General features: G+C 45.2%; 2 protein-coding genes across 4 annotated transcripts in view; one reads left to right on the top strand and one right to left on the bottom strand.

Annotated features, from left to right (window-relative positions):
- The window catches only part of LTBR (lymphotoxin beta receptor), a 214,515-nt gene that overhangs the window by 23,562 nt on the left and 172,980 nt on the right, over window positions 1–17,973 (bottom strand). For all 3 annotated transcript variants that reach the window (XM_056530732.1, XM_056530733.1, XM_056530734.1), the window contains one exon: window positions 3,207–3,294. In XM_056530732.1, the coding sequence (XP_056386707.1) occupies window positions 3,207–3,294 (88 nt within the window). The remainder of the gene's footprint in view (window positions 1–3,206; window positions 3,295–17,973) is intronic.
- SCNN1A (sodium channel epithelial 1 subunit alpha) overlaps window positions 9,208–17,973 on the top strand; it is a 244,685-nt gene continuing 235,919 nt past the window's right edge. The window contains exon 1 of the mRNA XM_056530726.1: window positions 9,208–9,391. The gene's annotated coding sequence lies outside the window, so the exon portion shown is untranslated. The remainder of the gene's footprint in view (window positions 9,392–17,973) is intronic.

Raw genomic sequence — 17,973 nt, 5'->3', positions numbered from 1 at the left:
ACAGAGGTGTTAGCAGAGAGCACTGTGGTCAGACTGGAAAGAACTATACAACTTCCGCTGTAGTATACAGCAGCAGGAAGGCTTACTCCGCCCCTAGACATCTTATCCTCTATGCAAAGGGGTCCTGCTGCTGGGCACCCTTCGCAATCTCGGCTGCGGCACCCCAGTCATCTAGGGCACAGAGCGAATTCGCTCTGAGCTGAATTACTGGCGATGCAGGGCCGGAGGCTCGTGATGTCACGGCCACGCCCTTCAATGCGAGTCTAGGGGAGGGGGCGTGATGGCTGTCATGCCCCCTCCCATTGACTTGCATTTATGGGCATGGCTGTGACATCACGAGGGGCGTGGCCGTGACATCACAAGCTTCCAGCACTGCACCTGATGCTAAACGAACACTGGGTGCGTCAGAGACATCGTGGGCGGCCCCAACGGTAGGACTCCGCAATCAGACATCTTACTCCCTATCCTTTAGATAGGGGATAAGATATCTAGGGGTATAGTACCCCTTTAAGATTGTTAAATCAAAGTAATGTACAAATTTGTCCATGGCTGTGTCTGGTATTGCAGCTCAGCCCTATTCATTTACTGTAGAAGTTCTTATTTTCATTTACTACTACAGGTCAAGTTCCACTCTGACTCAAAAATGGTTAAAAATGTTGTGTGTGACATCAGCCTAGGGGTGGCTTCCACTCTGTTTTGATCCAGTTTCACAAGCCAATAGAAAGAATAGAGAAGTATTATATTTCTTATCTACTTCTCTACTCATAATCCATTACAGACTACAAAGACTGCATAAAAGCTTCGGAGAGAAAGCATCTCTATTGATCTGCAGTGTGTAGATGAAACATATTGTGGATAGTAGTGTTGAGCGGCATAGGCCATATTCGAATTCGCGAATATTCGCGAATATATGGACGAATATTCGTCATTTATTCACGAATATTCGCATATTCGTTATATTCTCGTTTTATTTTCGCGTATGCGAAAATACGTGCATGCAAAAATTAACATGTGAAGATTCGCATATGCGAAAATTAGCATATGCGAATTTTCGCACATGCGAATTTTCGCACGCCAGTCTCACACAGTAGTATTACAGCCTTCTTTACACCACACAAGCTGGAAGCAGAGAGGGGTGATCACTGTGATGTGTACTGTGAAGAAAAAAATAAATAAAAAACGAATATTCGTAATTACGAATATATAGCGCTATATTCGCAAAATTCGTGAATTCGTGAATATGCGATATTCGCGAATAATATTCGAATTGCGAATATTCGCGAGCAACACTAGTGGATAGATGTGGACATTTTAGCAAATTTATTGAAAATGGAAAGCTACAATCCTGCAGTGATATAAGTATTCATACCCTCTACTCAGTACTTAGTTGATGCCCTTTTGGCAGTGATTCCAGCCTCCAGTCTTCATGGGGATGAGGCCACAAGGTTTACACACCTGTATTTGGAGATTTTCTGCCATTCTCTGCAGATCCTCTCAAGCTCTGTCAGGTTGGATAAGACCGTCGGTGGAAGTCATTTTCAGGTCTCTCCAGAGATGTTCCATTGGGTTCAAGTTAAGGCACTGGGTGGGCCACTCAAGGACATTTACACAGTTGTCCCTCAGTCAGAGGGACCATTGGGTTTTCGGTCAACTCTCTTAGGCTGCATCCACACCTCGTTTTCACAGTACGGGTGCTGGATCCAGCTTGTGGAGGGGAAAACTGGGCGCTCCCGTACCCCAGCCGGACCAGCGCTGAAATCCATTTACTTTAATGAGCCGACCAGTGTCCCCATATCCAGTTTCCTGACCGGACCTAAAACCGTAGTATACTACGGTTTTAGGTCCGGTCACAAAACCGGACACAGGTCAAAAATGAGCCGACCGGAGTCCCCGTTTGTCTACAGTCGGCTCATTAAAGTAAATGGATTTCAGCGCCGGTCCAGCTGGGGTACAGGAGCGCCCAGTTTTCCCCTCCCCCAGCCGGATCCAGCACCCGTACTGTGAAAACAAGGTGTGAATGCAGCCTTACCAAGGCTCTTTTCCCCTGATAACTCAGTTCGGTGGGGCGGCAGCTCAAGAAAGACTCATGGTAGTAACAAACTTCTTCCATTTAAGAATGATGGTGGACACTCTGCTCTTGGGAACTTCCAATAAAGCAGAAATTTATTTTTTGTCCCCTCCAGATCCGTTACTCCCCACCATCCTGTCTCTGAGCTCTACAGGCAGTTATTTCCGCCTCATTGCTTGGCTTTTTTGCACTGATATACATTGTCAGCTGTGAGACCTTTTATAGACAAAGCTGTATCTTTCCAAATCACCTAAATTTACCACTGGTGACTCCAACCAAGGTGTAGAAACATCTTTTTAGATATGATCAAATGAGAGATCCCACGGTGTTATAGCAAGGGGTCTAAATATTTATGTCAATGCAAAATAATAGTTTTCCCTTTTTTAATAAATTAGCAAAAATTTCAAAAATTCTGTTCTCGCTTTGTCATAATGGAGTATAGAAAGATGGGATAAAGACTTGTTTTATTTTTTTATTTTTGCACAAGAAGCAAAATAACAAAATCTGAAAAAAAGTGAAAGGGTCTGAAAACTTTCCAAATGCATTAGATAATCATTTTCTCTTTACCTTGATAGATCTGCAGTTCGAGAGTTAAAGGGGTACTCCACTGGCCATCCTTTGGAAAATTTAGTCACGCCCCCTCCCATAGACTTACAATGAGGGGGAGTGGCATGACATCACAAGGGGCGTGGCCAACCCCCGCCGCGCACACAAAGCGTTCGAAACTAAATGTTCCAACCACTGGCCATTGAAGTACCCCTTTAAAGGGGTTATCCGGCCAAAGAGCAGTACCCGCATTCTGCGCGGGGTTGCATCACCAGTCTTGGAAAGCTCTTTTTTTCCGGGACTGGAGACGTGACGTAACGTCACGCCACGCCCTCTCCATTCATGTCTATAGGAGGGGGCGTGACGGTCATCATGCCTCCTCCCATAGACATGATTAGAGTGGGCCTCGTGATCAGACATCTTATCCCCTATCCTTTGGATAGAGAATAAGATGTATTTGGCCGGATAACACCTTTAAAGAAAATAATATAGGATTAGACATATACTGTATAATACCTAACAACATAAAAATGCTATAAAGTTCCCAATACTCAGAGAACCCAAAACACCAACAATTTGTAGACCCTCTCACCTGGCGGACAGCGGGAGCAGCAGGTGTTGAGTTCTTCATTTACATACTGAGTTTCATTACAGGAGACTAGCAGGTTACGAGCGACAACCTAAATATAAAATAATTAATTCTCACATTAGATCGTGATCTGATTTTTAGGTTTGTACATTAGAATGGAATGATATTACACCATGTTGGCACTAGTTTTCTATCATTACCCACCTCTACTCCTGTGCCCATTACTAGCCTACATACTAACCTCCTCCTTTGTGCAAGGGTCTGATAAAAATCTGCTACAATTTCTAAGCAAAATATGTGTAATGTCCTCCTTGGAAGAAGTTAAAAAAAGACTAATACTGCCACAATATTAACAAAATAATAATACCACATAGTACCAAATGTCTATCAAAAAGTGTCCATATAATACCGCCATATGATTCCTGCATGATAGTACTAGAAAGTAACTGCATAATACTGCCATATGATGAAGACATAATAGTGCCATAAGAAACCATATAATACTGCTATATGAGGCCGATATAATAGTGCCATGAAGTAACCGTATTATACTGCATCTCTGCCCTAGCACTAACTCCTTAAAGGGATACTTTAATACTTTTCCGTAAAAGGGAAAAAAAAATGTATCAACTGGTGCCCGAAAGTTAAACAAATTTGTAGATTTTTAATCACTCTGTCAGGTGAAACGGCATCCTGCTTCCTCCCTCGGGCCAATCTCCGTCAGGCGTCAGCCGCAACTCCCTCGTCCCTCCTTTGTCATCCTAAAGTCTCTCATTCGGAACCAAGTCATCCCTCAGAAGAAAAACTTTCCTGCCATGTAGCAGAGCCGAGTCAGTGTGGTCTCTCTGCTATACGGGTTCTGCTGTACACGCTATTCAATGTCAGCTCTGCTATACAGACTCAGTAGCACATGTAGTGTGTGTAACACACGTGCAAGTTTCACAGTTTCGACCCTGCTATACATGCTGTGCAGCGTCGGCTCTGCTATGCGGCAGGAAGTTGTGTCTGAGGGAGAATCGTCTGAGGCATGACGGCGTTTTGGACGAAGGAGTTTCGGAGATGAAGGAGGAGGGAGTTGTGGCTGAAGGATGACTGCGATTGTTGTGAGGGGGGAGGTGGGACGGCGTTTCACCTGACAGAGCACGGAGTTGCGGCTGACGACTGACGGCAATTGGTCAGAGGGAGGAGGTGGGATGCCGTTTCACCTGACGGAGGACGGAGTTGCGGCTGGCGACTGAAGGCGATTGGTCCGAGGGAGGAGGCGGGACGCCATTTCACCTGACGGAGGACGGAATTACGGCTGATGACTGATGGCGATTGGTCCGAGGGAGGAGGTGGAATGCCGTTTCACCTGACGAAGGACGGAGTTGCAGCTGACGAATGACGGCGATTGGTCCGAGGGAGGAGGCGGGACGCCGTTTCACCTGACCGAGGACGGAGTTACGGCTGACGATGTCCTAAAATGGACACCGTATCCTTAGATTGCATACACTGATCAATGCTATAGCACCACATTGATCAGTGTTATCGGCTCCATTACAACAGACTGCTGAGGCTGCCTGCACTGTTGGAGCGCCGATTAGATGGCAAGGAGGTAGGTAGAGACCCTCCCTTCATAATCTCAGCTGATTGGGACTCTCTGTGGTCTCGTTCAGCCCACTGAGCTAACCAGCAATGAATTTTAGCACTTTTAGATGCCGCAATCAACTTTGATCACAGCATCTAAAGGTTAATACCGCTCCAACAATAGTGGTAAGTACTGGCTGCTAATAGCTGCCATTTCTCACCAGCTTTGAAGTTCCTCAGCTTCTGATCTCACTTCAAAGTCCTTTAGTAGATCTGCAACGCACATGAACATTACGCGCTAAGGGGCTATGGCGCTACCTGTTATCGGGGTTCTTGTTTTAGAATTCCCTCTAGCCCAGCTGAGTTATTATTAGTACAGCTGAATCTTGCAATAATGTTATATTGACTTCTTCAGAGATTCCATAAGAATTGCCATTAGTGACAATGTACTGCCAACCCTTCTTATCATGATACTGTAGTGGTGACTACCTGCAGCCGCCACTAGGAGGAGCTCACTGTATACCGTTCTATAAAGCATACAATGCGTTCAATACCAGCTGTATAAATACATAGAGCTCCCTTTAACCCCATAAGGACTTAGTCCTTTTTCACCTTAAGGACTCAGACGTTTTTTGCAATTCTGACCACTGTCACTTTAAAACATTAATAACTCTGGAACGCTTTTAGTTATCATTCTGATTCCGTGAAAGTTTTTTCGTGACATATTCTACTTTAACATAGTGGTAACATTTTGTGGTAACTTGCATCCTTTCTTGGTGAAAAATCCCAAAATTTGATGAAAAATTCAAAAATGTTGCATTTTTCTAACTTTGAAGCTCTCTGCTTGTAAGGAAAATGGATATTCCATATATATTTTTTTTATTCACATATACAATATGTCCACTTTATGTTTGCATAATAAAATTGATGAGTTTTTGCTTTTGGAAGACACCAGAGGGCTTCAAAGTTCAGCAGCAATTTTCCAATTTTTCACAAAATTTCCAAACTCACTATTTTTCAGGGACCAGTTCAGGTTTGAAGTGGATTTGAAGGGTCTTTATCTTAGAAATACCCCATAAATGACCCCATTATAAAAACTACACCCCCAAAGTATTCAAAATGACATTCAGTTAGCATTTTAACCCTTTAGGTATTTCACAGGAATAGCAGCAAAGTGAAGGAGAAAATTCACAATCTTCATTTTTTACACTCACATGTTCTTGTAGACCAAATGTTTGAATTTTTAAAAAGGGTAAAAGGAGAAAATTTATACTTATATTTGTAGCCCAATTTCTCTCGAGTTAACACATACCTCATATGTCTATGTAAAGTGTTCGGCGGGCGCAGTAGAGGTCTCCGAAGCGAAGGAGCGACAATGGGATTTTGGAGAGTACATTTTTCTGAAATGGTTTTTGGGGGGCATGTTGCATTTAGGAAGCCCCTATGGTGCCAGAACAGCAAAAAAAAAAACCCACATGGCATACTATTTTGGAAACTAGACCCCTTGAGGAACGTAACAAGGAATAAAGTGAGCCTTAATACCCCACAGGTGTTTCATGACTTTTGCATATGTAAAAAAATAAATAAAAAAATTTCACAAAAATGTGTTTCCCCCCAAATTTCACATTTTTGCAAGGGTTAATAGCAGAAAATACCCCCCAAAATTTGTAACCCCATCTCTTCTGAGTATGGAGGTTCCCCATAAGTTGGCCTGAAGTGCACTACAGGCGAACTACAATGCTCAGAAGAGAAGGAGTCATATTTGGCTTTTTGAGACCAAATTTTGCTCGGGGGCATGTCGCATTTAGGAAGCACCTAAGGTGCCAGGACAGCAAAAAAAAAAAAACACATGGCATAATATTTTGGAAACTAGACCCCTCGGTGAACGTAATAAGGGGTAAGTGAACCTTTATACCCCACAGGTGTTTCACGACTTTTGCATATGTAAAAAAAAAAATTTTTTTTTACCTAAAATGCTTGTTTTCCGAAAAATTTTACATTTTTAAAAAGGGTAAAAGCAGAAAATACCCCCCAAAATTTGTAGTGCAATTTCTCCCGAGTAAGGAAATACCCCATATGTGGCCCTAAACTATTTCCTTGAAATACGACAGGGCTCCGAAGTGAGAGAGGACTAAATTAGGGATTTCATAGGGGTGGACATAGGGGTATTCTACGCCAGTGATTCCCAAACAGGGTGCCTCCAGCTGTTGCTAAACTCCCAGCATGCCTGGACAGTCAATGGCTGTCCGGCAATACTGGGAGTTGTTGTTTTTCAACAGCTGGAGGCTCCGTTTTGGAAACAGTGGCGTACCAGATGTTTTTCATTTTTATTGGGGAGTGGAGGGGGGCTGTGTAGGGGTATGTGTATATGTAGTGTTTTTTACTTTTTATTTTATTGTGTGTTAGTGTAGTGTAGTGTTTTTAGGGTACAGTCGCACGGGCGGGGGTTCACAGTAGTTTCTCGCTGTCAGTTTGAGCTGCAGCAGAAAATTTGCTACAGGTCAAACTTGCAGCCGGATACTTACTGTAAACCTCCGCCCATGTGAGTGTACCCTGTACATTCACATTGGGGGGGGGGGGGGGGGGACATCCAGCTGTTGCAAAAATACAACTCCCAGCATGCGCTGACAGACTGTACATGCTGAGAGTTTTAGTTTTGCAACAGCTGTAGGCACACTGGTTATGTATCACTGAGTTTGTGACCTTACTCAGTGTTTCACAACCAGTGTGCCTCCAGCTGTTGCAAAACTACAACTCCCAGCATATACGGTACATGCTGGCAGTTGTAGTTTGCAACAGCTGGAGGCACACCGGTCGTGAAACACTGAGTTAGGTAAAAAAAAACTCTGAGTTTCTCAACCAGTGTGCCTTCAGCTGTTGCAAAACTATAACTCTTAGCAGTCACCGACAGCCAACGGGCATGCTGGTAGTTGTAGTTATGCAACCAGCAGATGCACCACTACAACTCCCAGCATGCACTTTAGCTGTTTGTGCAAGCTGGGAGTTGTAGTTATACAACAGCTGAAGTTACACTTTTCCATAGAAAAAATGTGCCTCCAGCTGTTGCAAAACTATAAGTCCCAGCATGCTCATAAGGGAATGCTGGAAGTTGTGGTGGTCTGCCTCCTGCTGTTGCATAACTACAGCTCCCAGCATGCCCTTTTTGCATGCTGGGAGCTGTTGCTAAGCTGTCACTCACCTCCTGCTGCTGCTCCGGGCACAGGTCAGTCCCGCCGCCGCCGTCGCTCCTGGGGGCTCGATCCCAACAGGGACGCCTGGGATCGGAGTCCCCAGCTGCCAGTGTCCATGTCCCGCACCCGCTCACGTCCTCCGGAAGAGGGGCGGAGCGGGTTGCGGGAGTGACACCTGCAGCAGGTGCCCTGATTGGTCGGCCGGTAAACCGGCCGATGAATCAGGGCGATCGTGAGGTGGCACCAGTGCCACCTCACCCCTGCTGGCTATGGCTGTTCAGAGACGGACCCGAACAGCCTGTAATTCCGGGTCACCGGGTCACTGGAGACCCGATTGCCCCGGAATCGCCGCAGATCGCTGGACTGAATTGTCCAGCGATCTGCGGCCATCGCCGACATGGGGGGGGCATAATGACCCCCCTGGGCGATATGCCGGGATGCCTGCTGAACGATTTCATCAGGCATCCGGCTCCGGTCCCCAACCGGCTAGCGGTGGCGATCTGAATTCCCACGGGCATATGGATACGCCCTGCGTCCTTAAGGACTCGGAATGCAGGGCGTATCCATACGCCCTGCGTCCTGAAGAGGTTAAAGGGGTACTCCGGTGGAAAACTATTTTTTTTTTTTTTTTTTTTATCAACTAGTGCCAGAAAGTTAAACAGATTTGTAAATTACTTCTATAAAAAAAAATCTTAATCCTTCCAGTACTTATCAGCTGCTGTATACTACAGAGGAAATTCTTTTCTTTTTGGAACGCAGTGCTCTCTGCTTACATCACGACCACAGTGCTCTCTGCTGACATCTCTGTCCATTTTAGGAACTGTCCAGAGCAGCATATGTTTGCTATGAGGATTTTCTCCTACTCTGGACAGTTCTTAAAATGGACAGAGATGTCAGCAGAGAGCACTGTGGTCATGATGTCAGCAGAGAGCTCTATGTTCCAAAAATAAATTAATTTCCTCTGTAGTATTCAGCAGCTAATAAGTACTGGAACGATTAAGATTTTTTAATGGAAGTAATATACAAATCTCTTGTCACTGAAGAAAAGGCCCGCGGCCTTGAAACGCGTCTGACCCGTTATTAAGCACTACTTTATTAAGTGTACACTTAAAAATAGACTGTATCCACTATTTTTGATTTGCAACTGCTGGATGCCCCTATTACTGGGACCACTGTGACGCGCGAACTGCTACCGCCCTATTCAGATTCGCACCTGCTTCCTGCAATCTTCCATCACAGCCCCGGGCGGCGGAGCTCCCGGACATCACCCCACGAGGCCGGACGCCATTCCGTGCCAATCCGGGAACCTCGGAGCCCACCGGAGAGCCACTCACCCAGGTTGTACCTCTGCAAGGCACCGCAAGTACAGACAGACATCGCTACCCTAAGATACTGCCGTACCAAGCCTGCATCCGAGATCTGCCGAGGAGGGTGAGTGATGCTGTGCACCGTTCCTTTATCAACATCGCTTCTACAAACACCGCTGATACAGTTGTATTATAACTATTCTGAAACTGCAACAAAGTTACAAGTTTTATTACTGGATTTACTGATACAGCTGCGCTGCGGTTAACCAGGATCGCAACACAGTCACAAGCGGCACGATTTATGTGATCTATCCAGTGTTACTGGAGATTGTAATGTGATCTATTCAGCACCATTGGAGTCTATTGTCACTGATAATTTGGTTGCCTTTGGAACACTATCTTCTGCAATATTGTTGGTTGGGACGAACTGTGAACCATATATATTTATACCAACAGAATAAGACTCTCACAATTCACTATAGTGGATATCTATCTTTATTTATTTATTTATTTTTATCTGATTAGTGCTACATTTATTTATTTATTTTACCTAATATCATTTGTACTATTATATACCTTTCGCCTTTGCAAGGGCCCTGCAGGACGATCGGTCATATTTATATTTTATTACATTATTATAATAAATATACTTTTATTGGATCCTAAACTTCTCTTTCCTTTCTTTTCCTTAATCCATACCCTCAGTGCTCTTGAGGACTGTTTTTTGTATATATATCATATATACATCCATCTTTTCCATATAGTATACAAATCTGTTTAACTTTCTGGTACCAGTTGATTTAAAAAAAAAAGTTTTCCATCGAAGTACTCCTTTAAGAGCAGCTGCATTTATCCAGAATTATATAGGTCATCACATTAGAACAGTGTTTCCAAAGAGTGTGTCTCCAGCTGATGGAAAACTACAACTCCCAGCATGCCCGGACAGCCTCCGGCTGTCCGGGCATGCTGGGAGTTGTAGTTTTGCAACAGCTGGAGACACACTCTTTAGAAAACACTGCGCCAGAATCATTCAGCTTTATGTATGTGCCATATGCAAATATTTCTGACCTACAGTCACTCCCAAAACATAGAAATTGGCCACAGGATTCTGGGTGTGCCGAAATAATAAGACACAAATCATTGTACACCGCTTCTTATGAAATTCACAGATAAGGAAGAAGAAAGTATATGACAGCACATAGAGCTGTCACCACAACGTTCCTGTAGAAAGAAAAATTGGTGACCTATTGTTTAAATTGGTTATTCAGCTCCTTAAAGGGGTAGTCCGGTGGAAAACTTTTTTTTTTCTTTAAAGGGAACCAATCATCAGATTTTACCCTATATAACACTTGGCAAAGTGTTATATAGGGTAAAATCTTTATTTTCATCATTCCCGGGGGACGCTCCTGCCCCAGGGATGGTGAAGATATGAAGTTACAAAATAGTCACCGCCGCCGCCGTAAGTAGTCACCTGGGCGGGGAGCTCTTCTCATCTACTCCCGTTCTTCGGCCGGCAGCCACGCCCCCCTCCGCTTGATTGATGGGCAGCGTCATCGTTCCGCTCACTGAACGGACGGAGCAGAGCGATGACGCGGCCCATCAATCAAGCGGAGGGGGCGTCGCTGCCGGCCGAAGAACGGGAGTAGATGAGAAGAGATCCCCGCCTATGTGACTACTTACGGCGGCGGCGGTGACTATTTTGTAACTTCATATCTTCCCCATCCCTGGGGGCAGGAGCGTCCCCCGGGAATGGAGAAAATAAAGATTTTACCCTATATAACGCTTTGCCAAGCGTTATATAGGGTAAAATCTGATGATTGGTTCCCTTTAATCAACTGGTGCCAGAAAGTTAAACAGATTTGTAAATTACTTCTATTAAAAAGTCTTAATCCTTCCAGTACTTAGCTGCTGAATACTACAGAGGAAATTATTTTCTTTTTGGAACACAGAGCTCTCTGCTGACATCACAAGCACAGTGCTCTCTGCTGACATCTCTTTGCATTTTAGTCCAGAGTAGTAGAAAATCCCCATAGCAAACATGTGCTGCTCTGGACAGTTCCTAAAATGGACAGAGATGTCAGCAGAGAGCACTATGTTCCAAAAAGAAAATAATTTCCTCTGTAGTATTCAGCAGCTAATAAGTACTGGAAGGATTAAGATTTTTTTTTTAATAGAAGTAATTTGCAAATCTGTTTAACTTTCTGGCACCAGAAAAAAAAAAAAAGTTTTCCACCAGAGTACCCCTTTAAATAGGCTCTGTCAGAACCCAAAACTTTTTATATGTTGAACATCTTGGCAGAACACTAACCTTTCTAATAAAATTAATAAAAAATATTATCTCCTTTTTATAGAAATCATGGCTTATTAAAAAAAAAAAAAAAAAAAAAGACCACTAGAGGTCTCCATACAATCTAGAACATAATCCTGTCCGGCTGCAGCATATGCTGGGACAAAGTCCAGGAAGTGAGGGAGGGACTAGCACTCCTCCATGCTCACTTCTGTCCTATCAGACTGCAGCATGAAAACAGAGAGGAGGGGTTACAGAGCAGCCTGCAGTGATTGGATGAACAGACACAGCACAGCATCCTCAGGGAGTAAGTGAATGCATGGTGACTGAGGGTGGGCTCAGTGCTTGCCTCGGACACGCCCCTTTAGTGAATGTCAGAATGAGTGAGCAGCAGAACGGAGGGATTTGTGAGCCAAATACAGAAGCTGGAGTTACCCTTAAAAAAGGGGGTGGTCCCTGGAATTTTGGGACTGTTGACAAGAATGCATTTCATATGTATTATGGGTATCCTGTTTATTTTACGCATTTATTTTTTGGGAGCAGATAACTACTAACTTATATTTTATGAAACTGAGATACTGAGCCACGTCTTACAGCCAAACATTGAAATAGTTAATAGAATTGTCCTTGAAGAAGTGAGGAAGAGCCAACTCATACTAAGAAAGTGTAATCAACATAATGGATTCCAGTTAGCCAGAAATCCCCCGACCATATGTTGTGACTCCGGATATAATGCATGACAAACAATAAATGTCAAGGTCCAAAAACCCCTCATACCCTACAGCTGCCAAATCCTATTACATAAACCAACACCAAAACCTCCCACCAACCCCAATCACTTCTCAGGAAATACAACCATGTGAAAGTATATTACAGTGTTATATCTTTGTACATTGAGGACAGTATGATAATAGTTATATTCTTGTACATAGAAGCAGTATTATAGTAGTTATATTCTTGTATATAGGAGCAGTATTATAGTAGTTATATTCTTGTATATAGGAGGCAGTATTATAGTAGTTATATTCTTGTATATAGGAGCAGTATTATAGTAGTTATATTCTTGTATATAGGAGGCAGTATTATAGTAGTTATATTCTTGTATATAGGAGCAGTATTATAGTAGTTATATTCTTGTATATAGGAGCAGTATTATAGTAGTTATATTCTTGTACATATGAGGCAGTATTATAGTAGTTATATTCTTATATATAGGAGCTGTTACGCCTAGCGCTCCGGGTCCCCGCTCCTCCCCGGAGCGCTCACGGCGTCTCTCTCCCCGCAGCGCCCCGGTCAGTCCCGCTGACCGGGAGCGCTGCACTGTCATGGCCGTCGGGGATGCGATTCGCACAGCGGGACGCGCCCGCTCGCGAATCGCATCCCAGGTCACTTACCCGTCCCGGTCCCCTGCTGTCATGTGCTGGCGCGCGCGGCTCCGCTCTCTAGGGCGCGCGCGCGCCAGCTCTCTGCGACTTAAAGGGCCAGCGCACCAATGATTGGTGCCTGGCCCAATTAGCTTAATTGGCTCCCATCTGCTCCCTGCCTTTATCTGACCTCCTCCCATGCACTCCCTTGCCGGATCTTGTTGCCTTGTGCCAGTGAAAGCGTTTAGTGTGTCCAAAGCCTGTGTACCTGAACTTCTGCTACCCATCCTGACTACGAACCTTGCCGCCTGCCCCCGACCTTCTGCTACGTCTGACCTTGCCTCTGCCTAGTCCTTCTGTCCCACGCCTTCTCAGCAGTCAGCGAGGTAGAGCCGTTGCTAGTGGATACGACCTGGTTGCTACTGCCGCAGCAAGACCATCCCGCTTTGCGGCGGGCTCTGGTGAATACCAGTAGCCTCTTAGAACCGGTCCACTAGCACGGTCCACGCCAATCCCTCGCTGACACAGAGGATCCACTACCTGGAAGCCGAATCGTGACAGTAGATCCGGCCATGGATCCCGCTGAGGTGCCGCTGCCAAGTCTCGCTGATCTTCCCACGGTGGTCGCTCAGCAATCGCAGCAGATTGCCCAGCAAGGACAGCAGCTGTCGCAGTTGACCGCCATGTTACAGCAACTTCTGCCTCTGCTACAGCAGCAACCATCTCCTCCGCCAGCTCCTGCACCTCCTCCGCAGCGAGTGGCCGCTCCTAACCTCCGCTTGTCCCTGCCGGACAAATTTGATGGGGACTCTAAACTCTGCCGTGGATTTTTGTCTCAGTGTTCCCTGCATATGGAGATGTTGTCGGACTTGTTTCCTTCAGAACGGTCTAAGGTGGCGTTCGTAGTAAGCCTTCTTTCAGGAAAGGCCTTGTCTTGGGCCACACCGCTCTGGGACCGCAATGATCCTGCCACAGCCACAGTCCAGGCCTTCTTCGCTGAACTCCGGAGTGTCTTCGAGGAGCCAGCCCGAGCTTCTTCTGCCGAGACTGCCCTGTTGAACCTGGTCCAGGGTAATTCTTCCGTTGGCGAGTACGCCATACAATTCCGTACTTTTGCTTCTGAACTATCCTGGAATAATGAGGCTCTCTGCGCGACCTTTAAAAAAGGCCTATCCAGTCGCATCAAGGATGTGCTGGCCGCACGAGAGATTCCTGCCAACCTCCAAGAACTCATCCATTTGGCTACCCGCATTGACATGCGTTTTTCTGAGCGACACCAAGAGCTCCGCCAGGAAAAAGACTTAGATCTCTGGGCACCTCTCCCACAGCATCCTTTGCAGTCTTCGCCTGGGCCTCCCGCCGAGGAGGCCATGCAAGTGGATCGGTCTCGCCTGACCCAGGAAGAGAGGAATCGCCGTAGAGAAGAAAATCTCTGTCTGTACTGTGCCAGTACTGAGCATTTCTTGGTGGATTGCCCTATCCGTCCTCCACGCCTGGGAAACGCACGCACGCACCCAGCTCACGTGGGTGTGGCATCTCTTGGTTCTAAGTCTTCTTCTCCACGTCTCACGGTGCCCGTGCGGATTTCTCCTACAGCCAACTCCTCCCTCTCAGCCGTGGCCTGCTTGGACTCTGGTGCCTCCGGGAATTTTATTTTGGAGTCCTTTATTAATAAATTCAGCATCCCGGTGACCCGTCTCGTCAAACCGCTCTACATTTCCGCGGTCAACGGAGCCAGATTGGACTGCACCGTGCGTTACCGCACAGAACCCCTCCTGATGTCTATCGGACCCCACCACGAAAGGATTGAGTTCTTCATTCTCCCCAACTGTACCTCTGAGGTCCTCCTCGGTCTGCCATGGCTCCGGCTTCATTCCCCCACCCTTGATTGGACCACCGGGGAGATAAAGAACTGGGACTCTGCCTGCCATAGGAAGTGCCTCTCCCCCCCTCCCAGTCCCGTCAGGCAAACCTCTGTGCCTCCTTATGGCCCCCGTCCTGGTGTCACACTGCCCCGTGCCAGGCTTCGCCCTCTGCCCTCCCTCCCCATTCCCACTCCTGCTGTACTGCCTGCCGTTGAGGAAACCCTCCATTCTTTCCCGGTGTCCTCATCCCAGGGGAGGCAGTTACCGGTCAAAGAAAAGGGGAGACCTAAGGGGGGGGGTACTGTTACGCCTAGCGCTCCGGGTCCCCGCTCCTCCCCGGAGCGCTCACGGCGTCTCTCTCCCCGCAGCGCCCCGGTCAGTCCCGCTGACCGGGAGCGCTGCACTGTCATGGCCGTCGGGGATGCGATTCGCACAGCGGGACGCGCCCGCTCGCGAATCGCATCCCAGGTCACTTACCCGTCCCGGTCCCCTGCTGTCATGTGCTGGCGCGCGCGGCTCCGCTCTCTAGGGCGCGCGCGCGCCAGCTCTCTGCGACTTAAAGGGCCAGCGCACCAATGATTGGTGCCTGGCCCAATTAGCTTAATTGGCTCCCATCTGCTCCCTGCCTTTATCTGACCTCCTCCCATGCACTCCCTTGCCGGATCTTGTTGCCTTGTGCCAGTGAAAGCGTTTAGTGTGTCCAAAGCCTGTGTACCTGAACTTCTGCTACCCATCCTGACTACGAACCTTGCCGCCTGCCCCCGACCTTCTGCTACGTCTGACCTTGCCTCTGCCTAGTCCTTCTGTCCCACGCCTTCTCAGCAGTCAGCGAGGTAGAGCCGTTGCTAGTGGATACGACCTGGTTGCTACTGCCGCAGCAAGACCATCCCGCTTTGCGGCGGGCTCTGGTGAATACCAGTAGCCTCTTAGAACCGGTCCACTAGCACGGTCCACGCCAATCCCTCGCTGACACAGAGGATCCACTACCTGGAAGCCGAATCGTGACAGGAGCAGTATTATAGTAGTTATATTCTTGTATATAGGAGCAGTATTATAGTAGTTATATTCTTGTATATAGGAGCAGTATTATAGTAGTTATATTCTTGTATATAGGAGCAGTATTATGGTAGTTATATTCTTGTATATAGGAGGCAGTATTATAGTAGTTATATTCATGTATATAGGAGCAGTATTATAGTAGTTATATTCTTGTATATAGGAGGCAGTATTATAGTAGTTATATTCTTGTATATAGAAGGCAGTATTATAGTAGTTATATTCTTGTATATAGGAGCAGTATTATAGTAGTTATATTCTTGTATATAGGAGCAGTATTATAGTAGTTATATTCTTGTTTATATTCTTGTATATAGGAGCAGTATTATGGTAGTTATATTCTTGTATATAGAAGGCAGTATTATAGTAGTTATATTCTTGTATATAGGAGGCAGTATTATAGTAGTTATATTCTTGTACATAGGAGGCAGTATTAGAGTAGTTATATTCTTGTGCATAGGAGCAGTATTATAGTAGTTATATTCTTGTATATAGATGGCAGTATTATAGTAGTTATATTCTTGTATATAGGAGCAGTATTATAGTAGTTATATTCTTGTATATGGGAGGCAGTATTATAGTAGTTATATTCTTGTATATAGGGGCAGTATTATAGTAGCTATATTCTTGTATATAGGAGCAGTATTGTAGTAGTTATATTCTTGTACATAAGAGCAGTATTATAGTAGTTATATTCTTGTATATAGATGGCAGTATTATAGTAGTTATATTCTTGTACATAAGAGCAGTATTATAGTAGTTATATTCTTGCATATAGGAACAGTATTATAGTAGGTATTATGGAATTATAGTGGTCATATTGTTGTGCACAAAAGCAGTATTATATTGCTGCTGTCACTTCCCTTCTCATATCAATTATATTACTCAACAACAAGACCAGGAAATTCTCTCCCCAGCATAAAAAGGAAATTAAATCTTCATCCTGAAGAAGGATGATTACAATGAGGAGCCATCGTAGCGCCACTTATGCCCTTGACAGGAAAACATTCTACGTTGTGCTACAAATAAAAAAAATTAAAATAGGACAAGAAAACCTACCAGAAGAAAGTTAACACCCTATCAGTCTCATCAATGGCAAATATGTTGGGGGTACCTGGGTGTATTAACACATTGCAATAGTATTTCATTTTTCTGTCACAAAAAAATGAAGGTTTTCCTATGAGGCTGCCATATGTCTTTACAGCAGTGGTCTCTAACTGTGGCTCTCCAGATGTTGCAAAACTTCAACTCCCAGCATGCCCGGACAGCCGTTGGCTGTCCGGGCATGCTGGAAGTTGAAGTTTTGCAACATCTGGAGGGTCACAGTTTGAGACCACTGCTTTACAGGATATAGAGATAACTCTGATCCCAGCTGTTTAATCCATTGAATGTATAACGGAACCCTGTCCCCTAGGTCGTTTCCTATTGTCACTCCTTCAGTGTTTATGGGTTACCATAACAGGCCTTCCATGTCTCTTTGCCTGAGGTACAGCCTAAAACGTTGCCAGTCAGTGTAACACAAACTGTATTGTAAAGTATTATATAAGGAATTGCAGGTTTACTATGTCATGTCCTGAAAAGACAAAATGGTATATCTCTTTAAAGGGTACCTTTCATCAAAAAAACTTTTGATATATTATAGATTCATGTATGCAGAATAACTTTCCAATGGTATGTTATTAAAAAATATGCTTCTTTCTATTTAATTTTCCACTTTGAAAAATTGACCACTAGGGGTCTCCCTACCAGTCCTGGCCGCAAGCCTTTTTTTATAGATTTCACACTCATGCTGGAGTCCTAAATATCAGACTGCAGTCGGGACACAGACAAGCTCAGCTGGCAGCTCTGAATCTTCTCTCTGTTTACAACTGCATGTGCAGAGAGAAGAAAGATCGGAGCTCAGATAGTAAAATGAATGAGGGTATGCAGTAAGGCAGAGTCAGGAGTATGCCCTGCTGTGCTATGAGCACAGTGCTGGCTCCTGCCTGACTGATTAACAGGCAGCCGTGCTGAGCTTGTATGTGTCCCGGCTGCAGTCTGAGATTTAGGTAGGGAGGGAGACCCCTAGTTGTCACTTTTTCAAAGTGGAAAATTAAATAAAAAGATGCACATTTTTTAATAACATGCAATTGGA

The sequence above is a fragment of the Hyla sarda genome, chromosome 7, assembly GCF_029499605.1.
Source record: "Hyla sarda isolate aHylSar1 chromosome 7, aHylSar1.hap1, whole genome shotgun sequence".
In the NCBI taxonomy this organism is placed as follows: Eukaryota; Metazoa; Chordata; class Amphibia; order Anura; family Hylidae; genus Hyla; species Hyla sarda.
Note: the sequence above shows the minus strand (reverse complement) of the source record. Positions and strands in the feature narration are given on the sequence as shown.